Source organism: Amia ocellicauda, chromosome 20, assembly GCF_036373705.1.
Source record: "Amia ocellicauda isolate fAmiCal2 chromosome 20, fAmiCal2.hap1, whole genome shotgun sequence".
NCBI lineage: Eukaryota > Metazoa > Chordata > Actinopteri > Amiiformes > Amiidae > Amia > Amia ocellicauda.
Genome location: NC_089869.1, coordinates 4,438,562 through 4,463,420, shown reverse-complemented (window position 1 = coordinate 4,463,420; position 24,859 = coordinate 4,438,562). Strand labels below are relative to the sequence as shown.

The window sequence follows — 24,859 nt, the reverse complement described above, 5'->3', positions numbered from 1 at the left end:
GGATAAAACATATAGGCTGACACACTTACCACTGTGTTGATATCACCAACATCCTAGCAGACATTTCAGCATCAGTAAATGCCATATTCCGGGAACAGCATTTTCTCGTGTGTCACTTTTGGGAGCCTATTCCCTGTCACTAGAACACAACACAATTTAATTGACATAAATCACTGTACTTGGAAAAAACAATAGAAATTCAAAATAGCATTGTTTATACAGTTTACCGATATATTGCTTACAACACAAGTACCCCATTAATGGAGAATAATGGTTCCCAAAAGGTTTGCAATGGAATTTAATCAGGGCCATATTCATCTAATGGTTGACATCCTTCCAACTGCTGGCTGCATCATCATCCAAAATTGTGCAGAGAGGAAATCAACAAGCTGTTACTTGGTGCTATCAACACACTGAACTCTTGGACGAAGAAGCTCCAACAGCTTGGAAGAAATAGCCGTTTGATACATTTCATTCTTTCTCAAACCTCGGACAACTGAATAGAACATTTGGAATGTGGATATGCATTATGCTTCTCTCGTGCTCTATGGGATACAACATACAGCACTAAGCAATGATGAAGGGTCATGTGTAAGTGATTATTTCAAAGCTCCCTCCTGCTTAAACAATATTTGGCAGTGAAATGTGAATGTCATTACTAATATGTATGAAAAGTCAAAGAAACTACAGAAAATGATGATTCTCAAAGAGCTACATTTATAAAATATTTTAATAAATTAACAGTACCTCATAATTTCAGAACACCTTGCACCACCAAGACAAGTTTAATTTCATAGTTGTATTTTAAGTTATTCTTTCTTGACAGTTAAAAAACACTATATGAAGATAATCTTATCTGATGTGAACATATTAGTACGTTAACTACACATCACTTTACTTGGAACAAAATGACAAAAATGGATATTCACTCATTTACTGGAGAATCTACAGAACAAATACAGGAATTTGGGGAAAAAAAAAAAACAGAGAGAGTAACCAGAATAAAAAAAGAAGTGGGGTCAAGAGTGGGAATTTGAAAAGATAAATCCTCAGAATTGATTTGTTTCAGCAATATATTAAGCATGAACAGATGACCTGAATTGGTGCATCCTCATGAGTGTTTTCACTTTCTCTTAGGTTTCAAAGATCTACTAAGGCAATATGTAGCTAAAATGTAAAGTAATCTCCACATGCCCTACCCATATTCATATTGAACAAGGCAGGACTGCATACAACTGAATGGAAAGAGACTAAATTCTTAAGGTAATAGTTCAGTGAAATTGTCATGCTTAGGTCTCCCAATTTGTATAGCATAGATATCTGAAAGCATGAATTGTGCTGTATATATATTTGTCTTGATTTTGACTTGATTTTTCATACTTAAAGGATGCTTTATGTTTATAAAACCTAAAAAACAAAACATTACAAAAAAAATAAAAGATTTTAATAATAAAATCATGAATTTATTGGGAATAAAAGCCCAACCAACAAGGATTGTAAATTTTAAAAATAATAATTCCAAGGATTTAGTACTTCACAGATCAATTAAATACATATAAAGATTACTCTCTCTTAAGACTAGTATAAATATTTTAACTGTACAAAGTCACTTATGCAAGCCAAATAAAATGTTGGGCACATCCCCCAAAAATACAGTTGCAAAACTGAACAATTTGAGAGGGGGGGGGTGGATAGCCAGTTTCAAATGTTTTCAAAACATCACTTCAGCTCTAACCATCTGTGGACATTTCCAAAGCATGGTGAACAAAACGCAGGGTCACATGTCAGTTTTCTGCAGAAATGACAACTTCAACAGTAAATACAGTACACATTTGTATGCTCTGGTATAAACATGTTGCACAAGATTTTATACATCATCATAAATTACATTTCAAAACCAAGTGGATATTTTATACAGGAATATTACGTTTTAAATTTATGGAATTAAATACACAAGATACACCTTCTAATAAAATTTATTTCTCAAGTACTTTGGACCTTAAGGGTCAATTTATAACGTCTGTGATCAATGTTTAAGCTTATAATCTGTAGGTGCTTTGCTTTGAATATACATTTTGTGTGCTACATAAACTACAAAAAAGAAGAAAGAATTTGACATCTTGTGTGGTAATATATTTGTCCTACACTGCAAAACAAGGTTTCTTTAAACGGCCCTAACAGGCTAAAGAAAATAAATGTGCTTTGAGATTTCCAGCATTAGAACCCCGGAACTTGTGGTTCTCACAAGGCAATAACATATTCAGATGACAGTTTCAAAACTAACATATTTGGTTCCCATTCCACAAGAACATTAAGTCATAGATACTCCTTAAAACTAGTTTGTTTATCCCTTTCATATTACAGCACCAACAAAGGAAATGCCACTAATTCAAAATTTCATTCTAAAGATAAACAGAAAATTCATGACATCTTTTGAACTATGGGGTTCTGAAGAATTAGTTTTGGCCATTATTTGGGGGGGGGGGGGGGTGAAATGCTGGGGGAAATAAGTTAACATCTTAAGAAACACCTACAACTCAAGATAACAAGGTTCACCTTTCCATGCAGCGTGGTTTAAATGATATCAATAGCTCCAGTTCACTTTCCAAAGGTAAATACCAAGTCCAACGACAGAAAAGCATGCCAGCAATCAACCACTCACAATAATTGTTAATTTTGGCAACTTGACCACACAACAAGCACGAACACGAACAGTTTTGCAGGAAAATTACCTTTCGACGGAGAATAGAAATAAAAAGTCAAATCTCTGCAGCAAAGTGATCAACACTCTTTGAGAGACAGTCTCATCGTCAGCCTGTGGATAAGGGCAGGGCAATAGAACTTAGAAAGGCTGTGTCCAAAATATTGAAGAGATGCTCTTTTCATGTTTTATTTCTTCTACTGTAGTCCAAACCAGCAGACAAACAGAATTGCTGTGAAATTTGGCATAAGGGTGAACACAAGACATCTGACTAAGTTAATGCTGGTGTGCAAATTTTACAAGTGTGTAATAGTGTATTGGTTGTAGTGCGGAGGAGGAGTAGTGTGTGAGTGTGCCTGGCTGTAAAATGCTTTGAGTGACTGAATATGTTGTGTACCTGTACACTGACAGCCAGCTTAAAAATTAAAAGTGCAAAATCACCTGCTTTATTTTCATTCCCCAGTGAGCCACATGTGCTTGTATGAAGCATATGCAAAACAGCAATGCAATCCATGTTTCTTTTGCTATGTGTGATTATATCCAATGGGGAATCGTTAGTATTGTCAATCCTTTTCCAAATCTGCTTAATCGGTTAAAAGGGTCAAGCGTAACTAAGCAGTAGCTGCACAATACAGATTTACATATACTACAACATAAATGTTTGGTAGTATCTGCGGGATCCTCATTTCCAGTACTTTAAGACATGTATTCTAAACTTTTCTTTACAAAATAAAATATATATTTATATATATATGGCAACAAAAATGTTGCTGATAAAGATCTGAAAACAGAAACAAAACAAAACTCCTGAAAAATATGGTTTCCAGAAAATAACTTGACCGTAATTCTGTAACCTCACCCTTGAAGCAAATCCAAGTACAACCAGGCTTCTCCGTTATGCAAAAGCAGCAACAATTAATGTCGATTCATATGTTGTTTTTTTTTGTTTGTTTTTTTACATACTTGATAAAAGGAGTTGGGGTTGGGTACTGGTCATGTTAAAGACCTTTTTGTCCATATACATATTTTTTAACGATACATATATATTTCTCAGTAGCAGCACTTTAATGATCGTCAACACCATGCTCTTCCCAAGGCAAGCAGATTCTCCATCCTTCGTCAGGAGATAAAGCCTCTTCTTCAGTTAGACCACGTTGAGTCAAGAGTTTCTGGCTTCAAAATATTATATAAATACTGTATCTTCAGGAATCCTGGAATAAAGTAAAAAGCAAAAAAAAAAAAAAAAAAAAATGAAATCAGGTCATGAAATTGTACAAGCTGGTTTTAATGCTAGTGATTGAGTTCAAATGCAGTCTTAACCATAATTGAACAGATTTACATTTGGAGTGAAAAGGCTATTTAAAGGAAAATAAATAAATCTTGTTAATACCCGTGGAATGCCTGAGAGTCCTGGAACAATACTACAGTATGCAGAAGTCTGAAGCGCAGAATCGGATGAACAGTCTGCTTTCTAAAGCAGACCGACGTGGAATCATGTGCCTCAGACATGATCCTTTTCTTGACATGTAACTAAACTAATCACATGGTAATGTATTTGGACATCAGATGGGCTATAATGTTCACTGATAATGACAACTGAGGGTTTAAATGTGAGGGAGCACAGGATAGACAGCATTATCCTGATTGGATGATGCTCACAATTGACCATGAACTTGAAAATTAGGATCAAAGGGACATAGTGAACATAAAAAAAAAGTTTTCCCACATGCATCAGGAACTACAGAAAAGAAATCTAGGGTGATGTAAATCTAATAAATCTTAAATCTTTACATCCGTCATCTATTATGATTTCCATAATCAATCATATTATTGTTATAACCCTCTGTACTTTAAATGACAAAACATAAATAAATGAGAAGGTTAACTAAAATATCAACATCATAATTCTAAACATGAAATTGTAAAATTCATTGTGTTCTCTTAAATCTTACAAAGAACTTCCAGCGTAAAAAGTTTGGCAATCGTTCATAAATCATGCCTAGAAAATATGCTTATTATATAAAATGATAATCCCGTTATTCTTACTGTATGAACCTTGGGATATTATTTTATGCACTGTCATGTAACTGTAAGGCATGATAAACTAAGAACAAGGCATAAGCACAAAAATTACACAAGGGCAAATTAAATCATAGGTCAAAGAAAAGTAGCCCTTTCATTTGAATGACATACTGTATGTAAGATGGCAAATAACTTGCATACCAACTGTATATAGTTATAAAAGATACCATGTTTGTTGTTAGCATCTTTATACTTTTTGTACTGTATCTTTAGTTTCTTTATTTTGTCATGGCACTGTATTGCAGTCAGATGCAGTACTTTCTCCAGCAGGATATCTGAATGGTATCAGATCATATGCTGCTTTTTTGTTTTCTTTGTGTTTAACTTTTAGTGTTCACCAAAATAAAGAGCAATTTTATGATCCAAAAGATGCAAGCTGCTGGGACATTTCTCTAAATACAAGCCAATAACAACTATGATTAACTAGACTCACTGCTTTATACAGTGGGTTACTTATTTATGTTGTGGTTCTCTAAATCCTATGCCTTGTGACAATAAGGACAATTTGAGGGTTGCTGATGAATAATCATTTTGTACAATTATGGGCCCAGATTTCGAACTTTCTAAGCTCTGCAGTGTCTTTGTGCAATTTTTCTCATTCTGCTCAACAGCTGGCTAATCTGCTGTTATGCCCAAAGTGCTGTGCTTACCTCTGCGAGTGTGAGGTATGGATCAGCATTGATAGTTTATCTTGAGATGTAGGTGTATGTCCGCGAGGGGGACCGTGAAGACTCTGCTTGTGTGGTCGGGTCGTTCAAGAAATCCCAAATGAGGATAGTGTCATCGTGAGAGCTGCTAACAATCTGAAACTCGTCAAACTGCAATCTAAAAACCCTTCCAGAATGTTCCTGTTGAGCACAGAATAACAAAGCCTTTCTTTTTTTGTTTTGTTTCAGATGGAAGAAATAATTCCCTTACCAGAATGGCTCTCAGAAAGGTTACATATTATTTACCACTTAAAAAATTGGGAGGTCTTGACAGCTGATCAATATATATTGTTAGGAAACTATTCAAATGGTTGAGCAGGAAGAAAAACTAATACAAAAATATATATACATATGTCACAAGAAATATTTTTACTAGTATACAAAGGCTAGATTTTAAAAAATTGCATAAAACTACGATACACAAGGTCATTAGTTAGAAGGAGGGCACCCTGGATTCTACTCACCACTAGAGTCCGCAGGCACAGTGTTCCTGCCGGTGCCCGGGGGTCCAGTGCAGCTACTAGATCCCAAACTTTGATTTTTCTGCCGTTCCAAAATAGAAAACGATTTGGTTGTTACCGCGTGTTTTGTGAATATATTTGTCAATAAAAAATAAAAAAATAAAAAAAAATTGCCGATGAACTGAATGAACAATATATATTAAAAAATAAAATAACTTATGGTAATATATAAATATATAAACCTTTTTCTAGTGATCTGTCACTTGAATTGTCTTTCTGTGGATCCAGACCTTAATGGGACAAAACATATGGCTGAAACAGCCATATCAGTGTTAACAGGCTTATACATAAATGTATATATTATGAGGTTAATTCCTACACCATTTATAATATTTTATTCCACCAGTCTGAGGCTACAAGAATCTCTCGTATTTAATGGACTGGAATATTTTTTGACAATATTGACAAAGGCTTCAGGTTTCTTAAACAATTAGGGATAAGGTCTAAAGTCTGAAATTTGAAAGGTTTATTCACTAGACAGGATAGTCAGTCATTCTAAACATTTGAATATTCCTAAATGTATTTAGAGCTGATTTAACAACACTATGTGATCCCATGTTGATTGCCCCTGAGTTCAGCCCTGCTTGCATTCACACTGGCCTTATGCTACAATACACGGGTTATGATTCACGTGATCACATTTCACCCCAAGTCGAGCACTGGAAATCTCAACCCTGGTCTCCAGCAGGGCGACTTCACACCGCCTTCAGAGTTTTGTGTCAGGTTGAAAATGACAATGTGAAAGCACTTGACAGTGAACCTGAGGTCGCCCTGGGTTGAACTATGTAGTATGAAAGAACTTGTGTACAGATGGAATTCCATATTCTTTTTTTACTTTGCTGTAGGCAGTGTAGTGCCTGCCTAAGCCTACTAACCTTCACTTGTCATTATTGTAACAATTACTTCTTTCATGATTTCACATCACCTATAGAAGCTTGCTGTGTGGTGTGCAAGCTGTCTTATAACATAGTATCAGTATCACAGAGGGAGTAGCCCAATAGTCTTAAATGAAAACCTGCAACCTCCATGATTTACTAAACAGTTTTTTTTTTTTTATTCAGAATTCACAATTACATTAATATAAAAATGTGACAAGCTATGTCTGTAAGTTTGTATTTTTCATTCACTGGGACTTCGAGAGCTTGACCTTTATGGTACTATACAAGACACAGCCTGTGCACTGATGCTGGAAAATGGATGACAGATGCTATGAGTACTAAGAGCACCATCTGAAAATGTTTGAAATTCAGGGAGGGGCTTCCCTAGTCTCTTTATCAAGTAGAGGTCTAGGCCTAATCTGTATGCCAACACCATTAAATGCTGAATCCAGTTTGGGAGCTTGCAGATTGCACGTGGTTGTAAATCCCCAGTGTTTGTAATAAATTGATTAAATGCTGCTAAAACAAGGTAAGAGAGCTGGCTGGGGGAGTTTTGGCTTGCCGTGCAACAGGGACTTTGGCGCTGGCTGTGTGCCTCCAGGGCTGCAGGGTATTTGACTGAAATGTCTTATTTATACATGTATTTGACAGGGCCCATGTACATGTTTTGAGATGTACTGTACCTAAATTTAGATATAAGCTGCTTTTTATCAGCTGAAGGGTGTGAAAAAGAGAAAAAACAAACAAGAGTAGGTATACAGATAACACTTCACAATAGAAACACCTCTACATTAAATACACCAATATTGTGCATCTATAAACAAATTAATTCCACATTCTCTTATTAAACCCAAAATCTGTCCATGCAAACAACAATAAAAACCTCCTGCTAGCAGGTAAGCACAGCTGTGTGCACTGTGGAAAGGCAGCAAGAAAGCAGCGGCGTGTCTAAAACCCTCTCTCTATAGCTGTCCTATTTCACTGCTGGGGGGCAGTGGCAAGCTGGAAAATAACTAGTCGTTGTAAATAAAATTTAAAAAGTTTCAACTCACCCATCATAAGCTCCACTGACTATTCTTTTGTTGTCGAAGCGAATACATCGTACCAGTTCTTCATGTCCTTCAAGTACTCTTAAACATGCTCCACATTCAATATCCCACAGTCTAAAGGCAGACAGACAGTTTAATATGTATTCAATTAATGTTTTTCTGCATAATTGTTCCAGTGCTATTCCCTGAGGAATTGCTGAGAAACATGTACATGCACACAAACAATTATTCAATTATACATAATAGCTCAGACATTAGAAGACCACATTTTCTCAAATGAAGCCCCCATGAGTACAATTACACAAGAAACAGCATTCACAGAACAGTGCTTTAAAACACCAGGAACTAGGATTCAAGCTAAACAGATACAAGTTCTTTCATGTAATGAATTAAAAATAAATTGGAAATAATTCACATTAAAGGGAGAAATGGAAGACAGGATAAATATCTAAAGTTTTATGTCTCGATTGAAACTCTTCTGTAAAAACATTTGAAATGCATGCATTTCTCACCTGATAGTGTTGTCCGAGGATCCACTAACTACAAGTCTGTCTCTGTATTGTAAACAAGCGATGCCCCGTTTGTGTCCGTTAAGAGTTCGCACAAACTCACAAGTACTGGTGTTCCATACCTGCATGACAACAACAGAAACAATTAAATGGCGAATATTTCAATTTTTTTTTTTTTTTTTTTTTTTTTTAAGAAGTCTCTGACAAGATTAAGTAAATATATACACTGTATGAATATCACCTGAAATACAAATAATCACATTTGGCTAATTAAACACCAGCCTGGTGCTTCTATTTGTTTATTTTATAAGAATGATTTATGCAGGACAATCCAAAGTGTCTGATCTGATCAAATAAAATACAATCAATAAAACAATTATGCAAAGAATTAGCCAGGCCATCAGAAAAGGCTAACCTAAGTTTTTAGAAAAAAAATAAAAACTTTTTAAATACAAAGTATTGTCTTTGGCATCATGATATTTCTGATATTTCATTGAATCTATATAATCTGAATAAGCAGCCTTACCTTTATGGTTCTGTCTCCCGAGGCAGAGACAATGTATTTATCATCAAAATCCACCACGTTAACTGCTGCGCGATGCCCAACTAACACCCTTCTCAGGGTGATATCAGTGGGGGAGGCCATATCCCACACTGCGATGGAACGGTCCTTTGAACAAGTCACCATCATGCCATTATTGAAGCGCAGATGCAGTACTGCCTCACAGTGATGGATTAATGTGTTCAGCATCTCACCAGTGTTCACATCCCACACTCTGGAACAAACGGCAAAATATCAACTCTGGTTTACGATTAATTTGTTCATAATTGCTTGGATATTTTATGCTGAGCAGTAAGTCTTAAATAATGTTGATATTAAGATGAACACCCAACATAAGATGCTATGGTCTGAAACTGTGTGTTCTTTGTGATTGTAACTGATTGTAGTTTTATAAATTATCTAAATAAAATTAAACTCTGCTAAGCAAAAATAAACGAAATCTGATTTTTAAGTTACTCAACAGATTTTAAAATGGACCCTCTTGGCATCATAACCCTTAAACAAACAAGTGGACACTTATTGGTGAGAAAAGAGATGCATATCCCATACCTGACAGTGGAGTCTGAGGATCCAGTGATGATGACCCTTTCATCATACTGAAGACACAGCACTGAGCCCGTATGTCCTGTAAGAACTCGCTTACATTCCAGTGTGTTCTTATCCCAAATCTGGAAGACAGAATACAACTTACAAATGGAGACAATGGTTAAGAAGAACAACAAAAATGCTAATAAAAGTTCACAAAGGGCACATCCACAACACTAATGCATGCAGACTTGCCTTAATGGTGTTGTCACGGAGACCGCTCACTATCTTCTGATCGTCGTACTGAAGGCAATAGACACCTTTGCTGGTTTCACTGCGGCAGTGGATGCGCTGTAAACTGTGCCTTCCACATCTCCAGTTGGACTCTATTGTCTGAAATAAATAAATATATCAATAAATAGCCTTGTTTTTAAATATATACTAAATAAAACTCAAATGTTAGAGCTGTGTTCTCAGTGCTCATACTTTTGTCATGTAAGTTTTAATTTGGCTTGGTTTTTAATGACTGATTCACTTGGTTTAAGATTAAGAAACAACAAAATATGTTACAGGTTACATTTGATAAAGTGGTGATAGTTGAGCAGAGTTAGACCACATTTCACCGTTAACACACTAACTGCTTGCCTGTTGTCAGTTCAGAGAATGATACTACAGATGTCTCTTGTAGTAACCATACCCTGAAGGGAACCATCATCCATCCAGTTCTATTCTTCAACTTATGACTGAACACAACAGGAACTTAACCTCAGGTGTGAGAGTGCTGCTAAGAGTTGACCCTAGGTTTGCATCCTTTCCTTATAGAGAAAGCCATTTAACTAAGCAGCTTTGATATCCTTCTCTACACCACTGTATGGGAAACCGAGAACTCGTTCTATGTATACACAGACACACATTAGGGCTGTGTACCTTTCCCTCTCTGGCGATTCGATACATATCTAAATACACTGACACTGATACAATACAGGAAAGATACGTTTAGAATAATTAACGATACAATACAGCACAATACAATACGATTCGGTTCAATTTAAAGTGGTTGGATTTAGAAATGCATTTAAAAGTCCACAAACTTATATTCTGTGAATATAAAAGACAGGGAAAAAAAGACTGAAGGACTAGAAGATTTCAACCCTGAAGATTTAATGTGGAATTGACGAATTATAACAATCAAACTTTGGCTTAATCAATTAATTTTTGTTGCTTCTTCTCAGATTAGTAATAATGTTTGCAATTATTATTGAACACGTGTGTGTTTTAAATAAAACCGCAGAATATTAAACCCTCAACTAGTTTCAATTCAGAGTACTGTATAATTAATAGAGGTAAGTATGTGTGCGTGTGTGTGTGTGTGTGTGCGCGCACGCGTGCGAGGGATGTAGGGATTTATTTTTAATGTTTTGGGGGTGAATAGCAGACGTTGCAAAAAAGTTAGATACAAATTAATGCGAAATCACTGTCAAGTTTCCAGTGGAGAGACTGATTAAGATGGGATTTTTTGGTGTGTTGTAATCCCAGTTACAAACGTTTTACAATATAAATGGAGATGGTTCCGACTGTTATTTTGCATAAATATAAACTTACTAAATGCACATTTATAAAGTTGCTATATGTTGCAAATCGTTATTTAGTGCGCAATACATCCGTATGAAGATCCCAAGACTAGCTTAGACTTGTTTTTGACAACACTGTGCTATTTCTTTGTAAACCGCCTTGTACTTTTTCATCTGCCAATCATACACATGCACAGCATGTTCTTTGATCTGCACAAATCACACGGCTAAACCAACCCCCACACAGTATTGCTGCTGGGTCAAAAGTATCATTATAGGAGAAAACAACTTGTAAGTGAAAAGATACACATTATGATCCAATCTGCAATTGCTATATTGGTTTGTTGGCCAGTTTGTGACAAGCAGATTGATATTTGAGCAGATCGGAATTTGTCGTATCTCAAACAGCTGAACCGGTGCATCAATTCCAATCTGTGAATCATTACACCCCTAATATACATGTACACATTTATACACACACACTCATATATACATCGACATACACATATACACACACAGGCACCTACACATGAATATATATACATAAAATAAATTGGAGAAAAACTGAACTATATTTCCAAAAGGCAATAATTCCATGCCATTCCAGTCAAATAGTAGTTTCTAGTAGTTGCTGGATTCTGTATCCTCTTCTTGGTTGCAATTCCAGTTAATCTCAGGTGTTCTGAGGGCATTCAATATTTTCAATTCTAATCTTCCTTTTGTTCACGGCTTTTAGACAAGGTGCATTAGCATGTAGGCAGATACATTGGTGCATTGCCAGACGGATGTAAATATATGCCCTGGAAACAATACAGTTCCTTTACTGACCAAGGGAGATTTTTCCACTTCATTTTGGTAATATAGTGTATACAATAAGACATATACATTTTCCTGGATCCTTACCTCAATGTCCTGTATGATTTTAGGATAAAGTGCTCTATAAAAGGAATTGGGTGGTGTTGTCCCATCTGGAGGCTTGTTTTTAAAAAGATACTGGCCCCTACATAGACACAAGAAATAATAAAATGCTAATTACTGTTTCTTTCAGTGGAAATACAATCTCATCTCATTTCAGTTATTCCTGTAGCCTAATATTCAATTGAGCATGAAGGAAAATAGTTTCCAATTTCAATTTAAAATTTAGCCAATATCAACGACTTTAGAGAGTCACATTTTTGTTATTTATAAAGGATGCTTTTGATTCCCTTAACAAAAACTAATTTGAAGATTGTCACTTCCAGTATTACACAAAAAGGTGTTCCTTTAACATCTGAAATGTAACATCTGTATTTAGGAATACTCCTAGGAGCTCCTAGGCATTAATAATGTCTAATGTCATGGGGAACAACCATTATAAAACGTGGAAGCAGGGGTCCAAACACATGACACTCATTGTAATTTTTGAATAACAAAGACAAAGCCAAGCCCACCTCCCCCTTGTTCTAACTTAATAGCTAGCTAGCATTTTTTTTCATTCTCTACATGAAATTATCATTTAAAATATATTTGGAATGACAAATTGATATTCAGCTTGACTCAGTACAGTAATGTGCAAAGCTAGGGAAAGATGGATATACTTCAAGAAGTGCTGTAAAGATACATTCCACCTCCCCCCAGTTTTGGTCTAGGGCTAATCCTCTGCCTTACCATCCTCTTCTCTCTGCCAATCCTCTCCATAGGGAGTCTGTTCTGACCATCCTCTCTATGAGTTTCTTCCACAACATGCCATCAGAGGTTACCCTGTACCATTCCTTGCACACCAGCTCCGCTGCACATAACGATTTGGCATCAAGATAGGATAAGATATTCTCCGCAATGTGATCCAGGCCCCGGGCTGAAAAGGGAAATTAAAGTTAAACCCTAGCCTGAAGCAAGGGGAAGGAAAATTCAAAATTTCTGAAATCCACCTTCATTTCAGATCAGTCCTTTCCATTTGGGTTATCTGCCAGTTGAACTCTGGGGAGAACCAAATTTATGATAGTGAAAGCATTCCTAGACCATTCATAAAGGCATAAAGTTCGTGATCCATCTAGAACAGACAAATCAATATTAAAACTGCATACTATCTGATTATAGAGTAAGAGACAGTCTGACACAATGGGGAACAAATACAAAGCTACATCTACTACCATGCTTCAGGCATTTTAGGTCTTTCATATCACACTTTAGAAAACCTTAAGATTTTATATGGCATACTTCACAAATTGAATAGCTCACAAAAATGCCAGGGGAAAGACAGAACCTGTAGCAATATAAAACAATAAGAGCCAACACCAAACAAAAGGCAAAGGATTCATACGGCTACACAGAACACGAGCACTCTTCACCTCCCCTTGATCTATAATGTGTAACCACATATTTAATATGGGTATTACACACTGATATGAAAGAACTACTGAACAATACATGCTCCTTTTTTAATTGAACTTAAGCAATATATAATAATCCAAAATTTAAAAAACCCACCCCTAGTCATGACAAATACTACAGGTAGATATTAAAGTTTTAGGTCAGTTACAGGAGTGTTATGTTTTGTATACATTTATTATGGAACTGTAGAGGCCTCCCTTTCATTGTAATGGATAATAAAGGTGTACTAAACAGTTTGTTTAAAGGATTTGTGTACTACTTTATCAGATAAGTGGTTCAGTCTAATTTTATTCCAGAAGAAGGGAGAAGAGGCTGCTTTCTTCCTCCAGTAGAACATTATGAAACCAAAGTGTTACACAAGACTGAGAACATTTCACACTTAGATGTGATTCAGAAAACCTAATTTTCTTCAGTGCTCTGATAGTAGCAGCAGTGCATCAACAGTAGTTCTTATGAGGATTAATTAGACTAGCCTTGACTGCTCTCAATCACGTGTTCACTGGAGGAGTCACTCAGGTCAAAGGAGCCATCATCTGACTTTTATCAATGGAATGGTCTGTGGCACCATGTGTCTTTGTAAAAAATCTATTACAGTTCACACAATATATTACTCATGCAGAAAAAGACCACTAATATGATATGCACTCCAACTGTATTACTTCTCCAAGCAAACATGTGTACTCATATCTTATCCAATATATAATACCATCAATCTGTGCTTCCTTAGTATAGAAAAGCATTTATTGTGAAATGCAGCTGGAACAATGTTAGGTGTCACAGCAAGTTTGAAAAACATTCTAAGGTCATTTCAGTGTATTACAAAATTGACATTTTAGAATTTGTTGAAGTCACAAATCACACATTGTTTTAGGCTACCTGCAACAAGAATCAGGGTTAATCTTTGTAGCATGGAAATGCTAAATATTAGCCCATATGTGTTTAGTTTTGACTAATACAAACCTTCAAAATATGAATTTAAGAATAAAAACTCCACGAGTCACATATGTTTACTTACTCTAATGACCATCAGTTGATTGGATTAATATTTATTAAACATAACTGTTCACATTCAAAATACTTCTTGATGGACAAACCGTGAATTGTAAATTATTTGTAAGCTATAACAAGACCATCTACACTTTTGTTAAAAGTAATGTCAGGCTGTTATTCAGTTTTTTCATAGACAAAATTGTATTTCCATTGTGGAAATATTTTTTTTTAATAATAATACAACTTATGATGATATTAACAACTAATTCACTTTCCGTTTTTAAAAATAACGGTCTACTAAATACACTTTACAGAAATGTTGTGAATCAGGATAAAAATGACAAAAGACCCCTTACACTTGTAATGAACATCATGTTCCTACTTATTTCATTTGCAGCTTAAGGGGAAAATGAAGTTAGTCTGGGTCACATGGTAATGAAAGTTGGGTTATTTATAGACCCTAACCTGAGATGTGACACTTTAATAGTTCCCACATTTTTTTTTTCCAATATAAGAGAAAGCAGTTTAACAAATAAATAAATAAATAAATAAATAAAAGCAAGAAACAACCAGAAAAATCAATACAAATCCAGAGGGAACATTTTAACTTATAGCCTTTCTCCTTCTACAGACACATGGACAAACAAAAAGACAATCATTCATATAGATTAGATACTCCTTCACAAACACGTGACAGTGTGCTTTTTAAAGGCCACTCATTTCACAAATGGCTCTCATTAGACAAAGGCACACAGCATTTCTCCTATTCCTGAACATTTTCCGACACTACAAATGAAAGGTTTCTACAGGGCTGACCTTGGGCCTCCCTTCATTTCCTTTAACTTTCTTTGTGTCAGCAGTCTATTATTCGCCTCCTCTTCACATTTCCTTGATGATCCTTCATTCTACTACCTTTTATGTTCTATCACTTCTCTGAGTAGATTGCTGTACTACAGATCTAGTAATTGTATAAGCTGGTAAAATGGTGGCTTTTCTACGGTTTGTAAAAAAACAAAAAAAAGAGCAAACATTTATAAAAGAACAAAGGCAAGAGAATGGTTGTTGGTGAAACCGGAACAAAAGGTCAATAAAGGAGGCTGCATGAGGTGTAACGTACAATCCAGCCAAGAATATGATGTGTCTGAATGACATAAGACTATCCTACATTTACTTATTAAAGGCATTGATACTGTATTTCGCAAAATCAAATCCTTTAGTGCTTAACAAGCCTCCACTGTGAGAATGAATTTCCTAATCAATACCACAACTGTGTCCTGAGCCAAGGGGTGTCAGACAGATCTTTCCAATTAATTAAAACCTCTGAATGATTAGCCAATCATTAAGGAAGGCTGTGAGTGAACCACATAGTGTTTTTTCAACAGAATTGGAAAAATTAAATTAAAAGAGGCCCAAAATACAAACTGTTCTGGATCTTTCCACTTGGGATTGCATAATACCTGGCAGTGCAGTGATGAAGTCCCTCTGGAGCATTGGCTTCAAGTAGGAGTTGATGTGGCCATGCTGGTAGTGACACATCCGGGAAATGAGGTGCTCCACAAACTCCACCTGGTCTGATTCAGACCACTGGTCAAAATACTTGACACACAGCTCCTTCTCCTTCTCATAGTTGGCGGAGAGTTTCCTCTGTTTTGGGACGATCATGCTTGAAGTACCGTTGGCAAGTTTAGTCTGGAATACAAAATTAAAGTCTGATAACAGAAAAACAAAAAAACAAAAGCACAGAGACATTATAAAACAGAAAAACGAATGCAAATCATAATCTAAATAATCCATCAAGTCTGTTACCCCCACATGCCTTTACCAAGTAAGGTTTGGGATAAGAGACTGGGGAAGCAGTGAGTGCAGTAATGCCCATATCCTTAGTAGTTCACAAGGAGACAGAGAGAATCAGATTTATAAAATAAAGAGTTCTAAAGCGTAACCCTTCATAGCACATCACTTTTAATGGGGATGAAATGCATCTCATAGTATGTTTAAGCTTCTTCTAAACAAGTCTTTAGTTTTCATATACTGATAACTATAACCATAGTATAAAAGAGCCTGGACAGGTAAATAATCCTCATTATACATAGGTTTTTGCTTCAAGTAAAAGTACTGCAAGATTAACTTCAACGTGATACTTCCATTTGACAATTTTCAAAGTGGCGCATAGAATTTGTTTTGTCATTTTATACATTTGGACATCAGCAATCATTCATTTTCACTTATCAAACATCACTGCACAAAATAATTGAGCAATACAAACTAAAGATACATATAACTTTACCCGAGAAGCGCTAACCTAGCTGACCAGCATATTTACACACAGTGGCTGCAAAAAAAATTTGTTGTTGTTGTAAACATAGTAAAATATTTTGAAATGTAGGCCTACCCCCCACTTCTAGGAACATAATCCCCATCTGGTGACACTGCTGTATTTCACTAGTCAGGGTTGGAAGTATTCAACTGCTTCCGTTTTAATTCCCTGATATAATTTTGTTAATCATTTTAGAAACAAACCAAACTGCCTAATGTGATGAATTATTTGAAAAGGAGCAAGGAGAAGGAAGGAGGTGGGGAGGAAAAAAAAGCCTCAATGACAGCACTAATTACAAGACGTTTTTCCCTGTGCTTGTGTAAAATATGACAGAGCAGGAGCTTTGGGAGCGTGGAAAACAGCTTCTCATTTCCAAGGAGACGCTGACAATCTCTTCTCTCACCTCATCTCTCAAACCTCCTGAGCAAGATTTAACTTCCTCATTTAGTTAATTACCGAAAGAGATCATCTTCTCCCTGTGATTGTAAAGAGAGTGGCGGATACTTTATCGCGTTAAGTGCGAATATGATCGATGGGTACTGCTGAAACTTAATAACTTCACCCCATGGCAAATTGTAAGATAAATATAATAGGAGAGCATCTGACAGTAAAAACCTGACAAAACAGAAAGGCTGTTTTTCTTAGACCCCCTCCACCCCCACCCCTGCCCAAGTCCAGCCCCTGCCTCCTTGCCCCCTCCCTTTCCTGACTGAAAAAAATACTAAACAAACTAACAAAAACAATCTAATGTGTCATAATTGGGTGTCTGTCAGACGCTGAATGCATTTCAGGGCACTGAAATATGCTCACTGAACTGCTTTACCTTTTATGTTTGCATTGGTAATATCTGGGTGAAGCAAGTGACACATATCCTCAATTAGTTCTGGTTGGTGAGTACTATACCAACATCTCCAGTTCATTCCAACACCATGTCATAACTGAATCCACCTCTGGACAATATAGCACAACACATTTCTTAGGGGATAATTGAATTATCTCCGTTTGCAAGACATGGGCTCCCCCTAGCAGCTGAACTGAATATGTGTAAAAACAAGAAAAACTACTGCAGTTGGACCACGTTCTTAGAGTACCATTCTTCTGATAGAAGTTTGGGAAGTGGGTACACTTTTTATAATAATATGCAGAATCACAAATTAATGTTGCTTTGCTCAGTCTTGCGCAGATTGGGAATGACAGACAGCTAGTAACAAAACTGTGAAGTCCAGTTTATTTTTGAAATTAGCTGTAAACTACAAAGGACAGAATGCAAATTCTGTAATGAGGTTAACAATAAATACACTGTTTGCAGCAAAGCACAGTGGTCCCCAGTCAGCTTCTCAAACTTCTAAATTCAAAAACCAAGCATTGCAAATCTGGTGGAATTAATCATTTAAAAAAATCAAATGGGTGATGAGAGGATTGGGGGAGTAAAAAAAAAGTCCTACTAACAATGTTCGAATGATCGAATTCATATATTCCTGGTCTTTAAAAACAAACAAAATATGTATTTAAAAAAGGACATTGAACAGGGTAGTTTTATTTAAAAGATGTATGAAGGACTAATTTCTAAAGTAATAAAATATTTGTTTTTCAAGCTACTAAGATAACTTATCTAAATTACTGCAGCCTATTCTCCTGAGCACTTTATTTAACTATACTTTCTTATCCTCCAATGTACTTATGTATTGACAGTACAGTATCATGTCTACACTTGTTACCTCATTGTACTAAGATGAATGCTTATTGTATTTTGAATTGATTGTACTACTGCAAATTTTGTATTTGTATTTTTATTACTGCACTTTTGTAATCATGGTTTAAAATGCCTCCTGTGTAAACTAAGTTGCCCTGGATCAGGGCGTCAGCAAATAAATTATAATACATCTCCAAAAAATAAGCTGATCTTCCATACTGGCAGCAAAATCATGCTAAAACAAAAATCCTACCAAAAATGTATTTCAAGCACAAAAGTGGGTATGACTTTTTCAATCCTTAATTTAAAATTTAAATTGGATGGATGTAGCTCTCCAAAAATTAAAGGTGGGGCAAAGGAATGTTCACATTTGTGGTACACGAACACTCATTTCAGTGCTGTGAAATAACAACATCCAAAAAGGTAGGTCTCTGAAGGGGTTAAAACAGGGAGCAGCTGTGAACCCGCATACATCACTCTATCTGTCTCTGGTTCTGCTAATTAAACGGTTGATCACAGAATGATACCCCCATGTGTTTGTTTTTGCTGCCTTACGATTGGCTGCTGCCACCCTTGCCCGGCCCACCCTGTCTGAAGCACTTACATTAATGTGACAGGAGTCTGAAGATGGATTACCCACTGCCATATTGCCCATCTTCTCCAATCAAGAACTATCCGTGTAAATTGATTGTTCTAATTTGCTCTCATTATTATTACAATATCAGGACAAAATAACACACACAGCTCACTGTCAAGGCGATGAAAATCAGCCATTAGTTATAAACAGACACTGAGTGCTTTTTATGAAGAGTATCGCAGTGAGTTGAAACATCAAATGCAAACATCCTAATCAGGTTTGCAGTCTTCTCCTCCATTGTGTTGATATACCATCTCATTATTTTCACTTTAAAGGGTCAGAAAATAAAATGCCTTCTAATTAATTTCTTTTTCTGCTTCTGGATATTCAATATTTTCTAACTAAAATTTAAAAAAAATATATGTTTAAAAAAAAAAAAAAAAACGGGTTAAATATACATGTAGCTAAACATTTTCTTTTACAACTTAGATGAGTATTTCAGGCTTTGTTAATTACAATTTCACAGTATTGTTTAACAAGTTCAGGGTATTGCCAATTCAGCGTTATTTAAAATTCAGCTATTCAGCTAAGTTAGCTTTTCTTTATTCAAGACCCTCAATGAGGAATACGTACTGGTTTAAATCACTTTATTTCATAGCTTTTGAAAACCTTCAAAGATACAGTAGATTTCTAAATAAATACATTTTCCAATTCTAACCAGCACAAAACCTTATATTTCTATAGAACTATATTCTAACCTTTGCTGTCCATACCTTTTACTTGGCCAAAACAGCTACCACTCCTTTTTAATGGTCAGACCGTCTGCAGTTGATACAGATATTGCCTTTAAACAAATAAGTAGTTAATATTTAATGACCTCCTGTGGGATAGAACCCCACTCCAGCCCTGAGAGAAATCCTTACTTTGAGCAGCACCAAATAGGAGAACATTATAAAAGCCCTGTCTCATGAGTCAGATAAAAACAGTATCCCACTACAAGCAGTAAGTTATTCTGCTTATCCTGCACAATTTAAAACTCAGGAGTGGAAAGCTGATTGCAAAGCATGGCTAAAATATTTGCAAATGATCGGAGAGGGGTAATAATGATGGATCCCCGTTACGGGCGGCCTGCCCATTAGCATCGGTACTGCTCGTTTCATTAACAAGAACGAGGAGAGAATGGCGGTGTGGGATTAACAGTTTAATCAATCGAAGATCCGGATCACATCCTTACAACTTTATTTTGGTCCCTGTGGCTCCATAAGGGTGAAATATTTTAGCAAGGTCAGCACAGCAGGACTAGTGGGGAGAAAGGAAGTTGACTTCAAATTGGAAGGAAGCTGCACGTTCTCCAGGGCTACTACATTCGCTTCCTTGAGGATCATGCTGTATTTTGGCTTATTTTAGCAAAGGTACTAAGAGGGGGGGGGGGGGGAGAAAACGCAACAAACATAATTATACTAATACGGCTGGTGCTTTATTGTGCAGGCAAGGGAATAAAAGTGTTTTGGAGAAGCTCGGACACCATTAGATCTTTAAACTCTGTAGAGGGTAGGAGTTTTGCAGTGCATCTAATGGATTTACACTTTCCAGGGTTTTGGTATATGGAATCTATCCATTCACACTTACTCCCTCAGCAGGATTTAAACACGTGACCTTCTGCCCTGGAGGAAAGTGTGCTGCAAACTGGGCCACCACTTTAACACCCCCCCGCCCCCTTTCCTTTACACCCCTGCTGGTACCATTTCATTAACCCCATCCTGGTTCCTGTGACCTTGCATGCTGGTTGCTCATTTTTCCAAAAGGAAATAAGGTTATTTTTTCTTTTAAGATCAGCCTATTCCATATGTCTGTTTCACATGGTACCTACGCAGCTGCCGGATCCAAATGATTTCAAAAGTCTGGTTAAGCTGTGCTGAATTCCAGTCCCAGATCCGCACATCAATGCATCACATTAACACACTGCAGCACCTAGTCCCTGGGAACCATTGATTTTTTTCCAAACATTTATAAGAAACTAGTCAAGCTGCTATAAGCTAAAAATAAATAAATAAAGGAAAAGTAGGTTCTTCAATCTTAATCTATTGACGTGAAAAAAAAAAAAGCCAAAATATTTTCCCTTCGAATGCTCCGTAATGGTCTCTCCCTTAATGCTCTCCATAACTCAATCTGCAACTGGCAGGCCTAAGTCCCCAGTCTGATACTTTTGCTCAAAAGTTAAGTTTTTTGTTTGTTTGTTTGTTTAATAACGGATGAGATACTACTAAATTGAAAGCAGTGATCATTTCTAACCCCGTAATCACATTAGCATTAAATTACAAATTTGGAACAGATGTTTCATTAAATAGATGGCAGAATTAAAACCCCGCCCATGCCCAAAATACTTTTTGGAGAATGGTAGGGTTAAATACTTAGTGGCTTAAACTGTTTATTTTTTTTTTAGATTGAATTTAAATTCAAAGTCTTTAATTAAAAAAAAACTCTACACCTTTTAAAAAAAAAAAATTAGGTTAAAGGCCAATTAAGAATTGAAGTTTAGCCAAGTCACTGGGAAATAACAGGTCAGGTTAAGTGCATATTTACATATATTTTTACTGCAGCTTTGCATGAAATAGTATGCAGAAGCCACTTAAAATTCCTGCACTGGAAAGGCCAAACTAAAACACAGAATCCGCTGATGCTGCCAATTACATGCCCCCAGCTGCATGCTCCAACCCCACTTCCATTCCCCTAGATTTATGCGCACACTCAACAACGTTATTACAAGTCAGAGTTTATTGGTAAATTGTTACATTATGCGGAGTGTCTAACAAATTGCTTATGCTGCTATAATTGGATTACAACAGCCGCTTGCTCCCATCGGTGAGATTAGGCAGGCAGGGCTCCCGCCGATCTCACAACCCTAGCAGTAATTTTATTTGCCTTGCCTCACTCTCTCTCTCCTAACAACATGCCTCGCTCTCTCTCCTTGCCAGCTGTCTCTTGGAGAGGCAGGCTTGTTTTTTGGCCCCTAACAACGCAATTACAGCCCCGCCAATTGCACTGTCTGCGCATTAAGTACCGCGCCAGAACGAGGCGGATTGATCGCTGGCCCTTCCAAGCCACTGAGGTTTCTTCAAGCAGGCTATCCGACATGCATGGCCGGGCAGAGCCGCAGTGCTCATTTCACACTCATTTTCCTTCTGTACACTACTGCATGGCTACAGGTTAGGTTGGAAGGGAACAGTGAGTGAAATTAAGAAGTGCTAGCAGCTCTCCAAGTCAGCCAAGACCCAGACTATGTACTCTGGGGAGAAGCTGTCTGCCTGCCTGCTTGTCTGTCAGTTATCAAATAGGGGCAGAGAAAAAAAGTTTTTTTTGGTTCTAGGGAACTAATCTTTTCCATTATGTCAGTTTACTTCCACATTTAAGAGTGTGTGTTCATTCCAAAGGATAGAGAAAAGTGTATTCCACAGGTGTAAACTGATTAATCTCAGATGTGTCAAATGTCTTCGACTTCATGAATCACAATCAATGGAAAAAATAGCTCCCAATTTATCTTTCACATTATTAATCTATGCAAACTGCATGGTTTACAAATACCTAATTAAAAGATAGTGTCTACAACAACAAGTCATGTTCAACCTTAACATGAAGATCATTTTCCCTTAATGACTTTTGGATGACTGCTCCAACAGAAAATCCTTTCTTCATCCTTAAGTACATTAAATATAGTGCGGACATGGAAGTTTAAAATGGCAATATTTTAATTCTGAACAAGTAGTCTGAAATTCATCAGAATGCCAGTAACCCGAAATGGAAGCAACCTTACACATTAATGTAGAAAGACACTATAATCAAAAATATGCAATGATTGCTTTTCTTCAGAGATGGTATATTATGCAGCAATAAAAGAGAAAATACAAGACCAATCATCCTTATGAAACCCACCCTCTTATGCGAAAGTGGTTTTTGAATCGACTGCACTGCAAGGGTAAGAGCATTTTAAAAACAGGTTAATTTTTTACAATGCCCCAGTGACGAGATTATCTAACAAAGTAATGGTTAATCGATAGCGACTTAAGTTGTCAGGTGAAACATATAACACACTAAAAGGGATTGATTGCAGGCATTTACCTACTTTACTAGAAAGTATATATTTATAATGACAGCAAAGCTTGTTAAGGAGAAGGCTCCTATAATCTTGCAGAGACCATTCACTAAAGCACATTAAAGGCAAACAAAGTTGAGACAGGCAGTCTGTTAGATCGAAGAAAAAACAAAACAAAAAAAAGTAAATGGGAATGCTGACCTCCATTTCTCTTTCCAGACAGACCTGATTAAAACAGTTAGGTTGACTTGTGTGCAAGTGTGTGTGGAATACATCTTGTGTAATATGAAAGTATCAGGGACATTTTTCCCACCCCAAGATAACAGCTGTGATTTTTCTACATAGACTATTATAACAGATACTTAATCAAATGTTTTAGATTGAAGGGATAACTTGTATGTCTAGCCTCCACAAGCTCCAGGAACGCCTTGAGTTTCTTTTTCATAAGCAAAGCAGACAGAAAATATCATACTCCAATCCATAATCCATGACTCCTTTATTGATGCATTGCAGAGCAAGATGTAATAAATGCCTGTAATAAACTCATTACTTATGTTGCCGAGTTCAGTCATCTCTGCAGTCAACACTGGTTGTTTTTGGCAAGACAGCAAAGCATTCTCTAAACAGTCATTCGGGAGACCACTAATAGGGAGTTTTTTTTGATTGCATGAATCCATGATTCCTCTAATACAGACACTATTTTGGTTTATGTTAAGGAAACTAATTTACACACCCATGTTAGAGGAAGAGGGTTTCAGCTTCATTTTCACAAATTCAGCACAAACTCAAAACACCTATGTGCTCCTCAGTCATTTCAAAATGGAAAGTAAATGAACTTGTCTGATGTAAACTACACTCCTGATATCACAATTTTTTTAAATGACAAACTGTTGGTGCAAATCGATAGAAATTATTATTAAACACTTCATGTACTTCTAATGAAGGCAGAAAAAGTTGGTAGAGAACCATGGAGTAAATATATAAAATGATGTCTTTATTGATAACAAAATATTTTTTGCGACATCACCCTTTAACCTTATAATTCATTACATTTACGACTAAAGTGGCTGTTTGTCTTTGAAGGGGCAGATTTATTGCTGATTAACTTTATCCACACTGAGTTTACAAAACCAATCTAAACAATTAGACAAAAAGGCTAGATTGTGGTTTATTAAGCAGCAATTAGTTGAATAATTACACTAGGCCTATTACACCATTACATCTGATAACGTTAAATTATATCTTGTAGCCTATTATATACATAATGATAAAAAATATAGCATATAACTACTTTCCACATAAACATTACCCCTTTCGATTTTTAGTGCACATTTCTTTTGGACAGCTTGAGGATCACCACCAATTTAATTATCTTTAACAATGTTTTCATTATCTTTACAAACTGATTCTCCTCTTACTCAACACTTACCATGCCTGATTCTTAGCGTAAGGTATTGTCCGGATTGTGGAACAGAATTGAATATAATGTGAGTATTTATGTTTTGGTATATAAAGTATATTGACTGTCTTTACTAGTATGAGATTTATTCCATGCATGTTTTGAATGTGTATTACTGATGTCATCATAAGTTCCTTAAAAGGAAAAATTAGATTTTGATTTTGATGTAATTGACAGTGTCAATTTAGGAGAAAACTGCAGGTTGCAGTCAAAGGATAGACTAGTGAGTCATACAGGAACCTGGCCAGAGACAAGACA

At 36.3% G+C, this 24,859-nt stretch overlaps 1 protein-coding gene across 4 annotated transcripts in view; it reads right to left on the bottom strand.

Annotated features, from left to right (window-relative positions):
- Positions 1-712: 712 nt before the first annotated feature.
- LOC136716295 (F-box/WD repeat-containing protein 1A) overlaps positions 713-24,859 on the bottom strand; it is a 42,130-nt gene continuing 17,983 nt past the window's right edge. For 3 of the 4 annotated variants that reach the window (XM_066693893.1, XM_066693894.1, XM_066693892.1), the window contains 11 exons: positions 15,923-16,154; positions 12,753-12,939; positions 12,009-12,105; positions 9,790-9,927; positions 9,559-9,677; positions 8,974-9,223; positions 8,451-8,569; positions 7,942-8,052; positions 5,955-6,033; positions 5,434-5,631; positions 713-3,912 (listed from right to left, as the gene is read on the bottom strand). In XM_066693893.1, coding sequence (XP_066549990.1) covers positions 5,470-5,631; positions 5,955-6,033; positions 7,942-8,052; positions 8,451-8,569; positions 8,974-9,223; positions 9,559-9,677; positions 9,790-9,927; positions 12,009-12,105; positions 12,753-12,939; positions 15,923-16,154 — 1,494 coding nt within the window. In that variant the 3' untranslated portion in view covers positions 713-3,912; positions 5,434-5,469. Of the gene's footprint in view, positions 3,913-5,433; positions 5,632-5,954; positions 6,034-7,941; positions 8,053-8,450; positions 8,570-8,973; positions 9,224-9,558; positions 9,678-9,789; positions 9,928-12,008; positions 12,106-12,752; positions 12,940-15,922; positions 16,175-24,859 lie in introns of all 4 variants that reach the window. The other variant, XM_066693895.1, reaches the window with a different exon arrangement.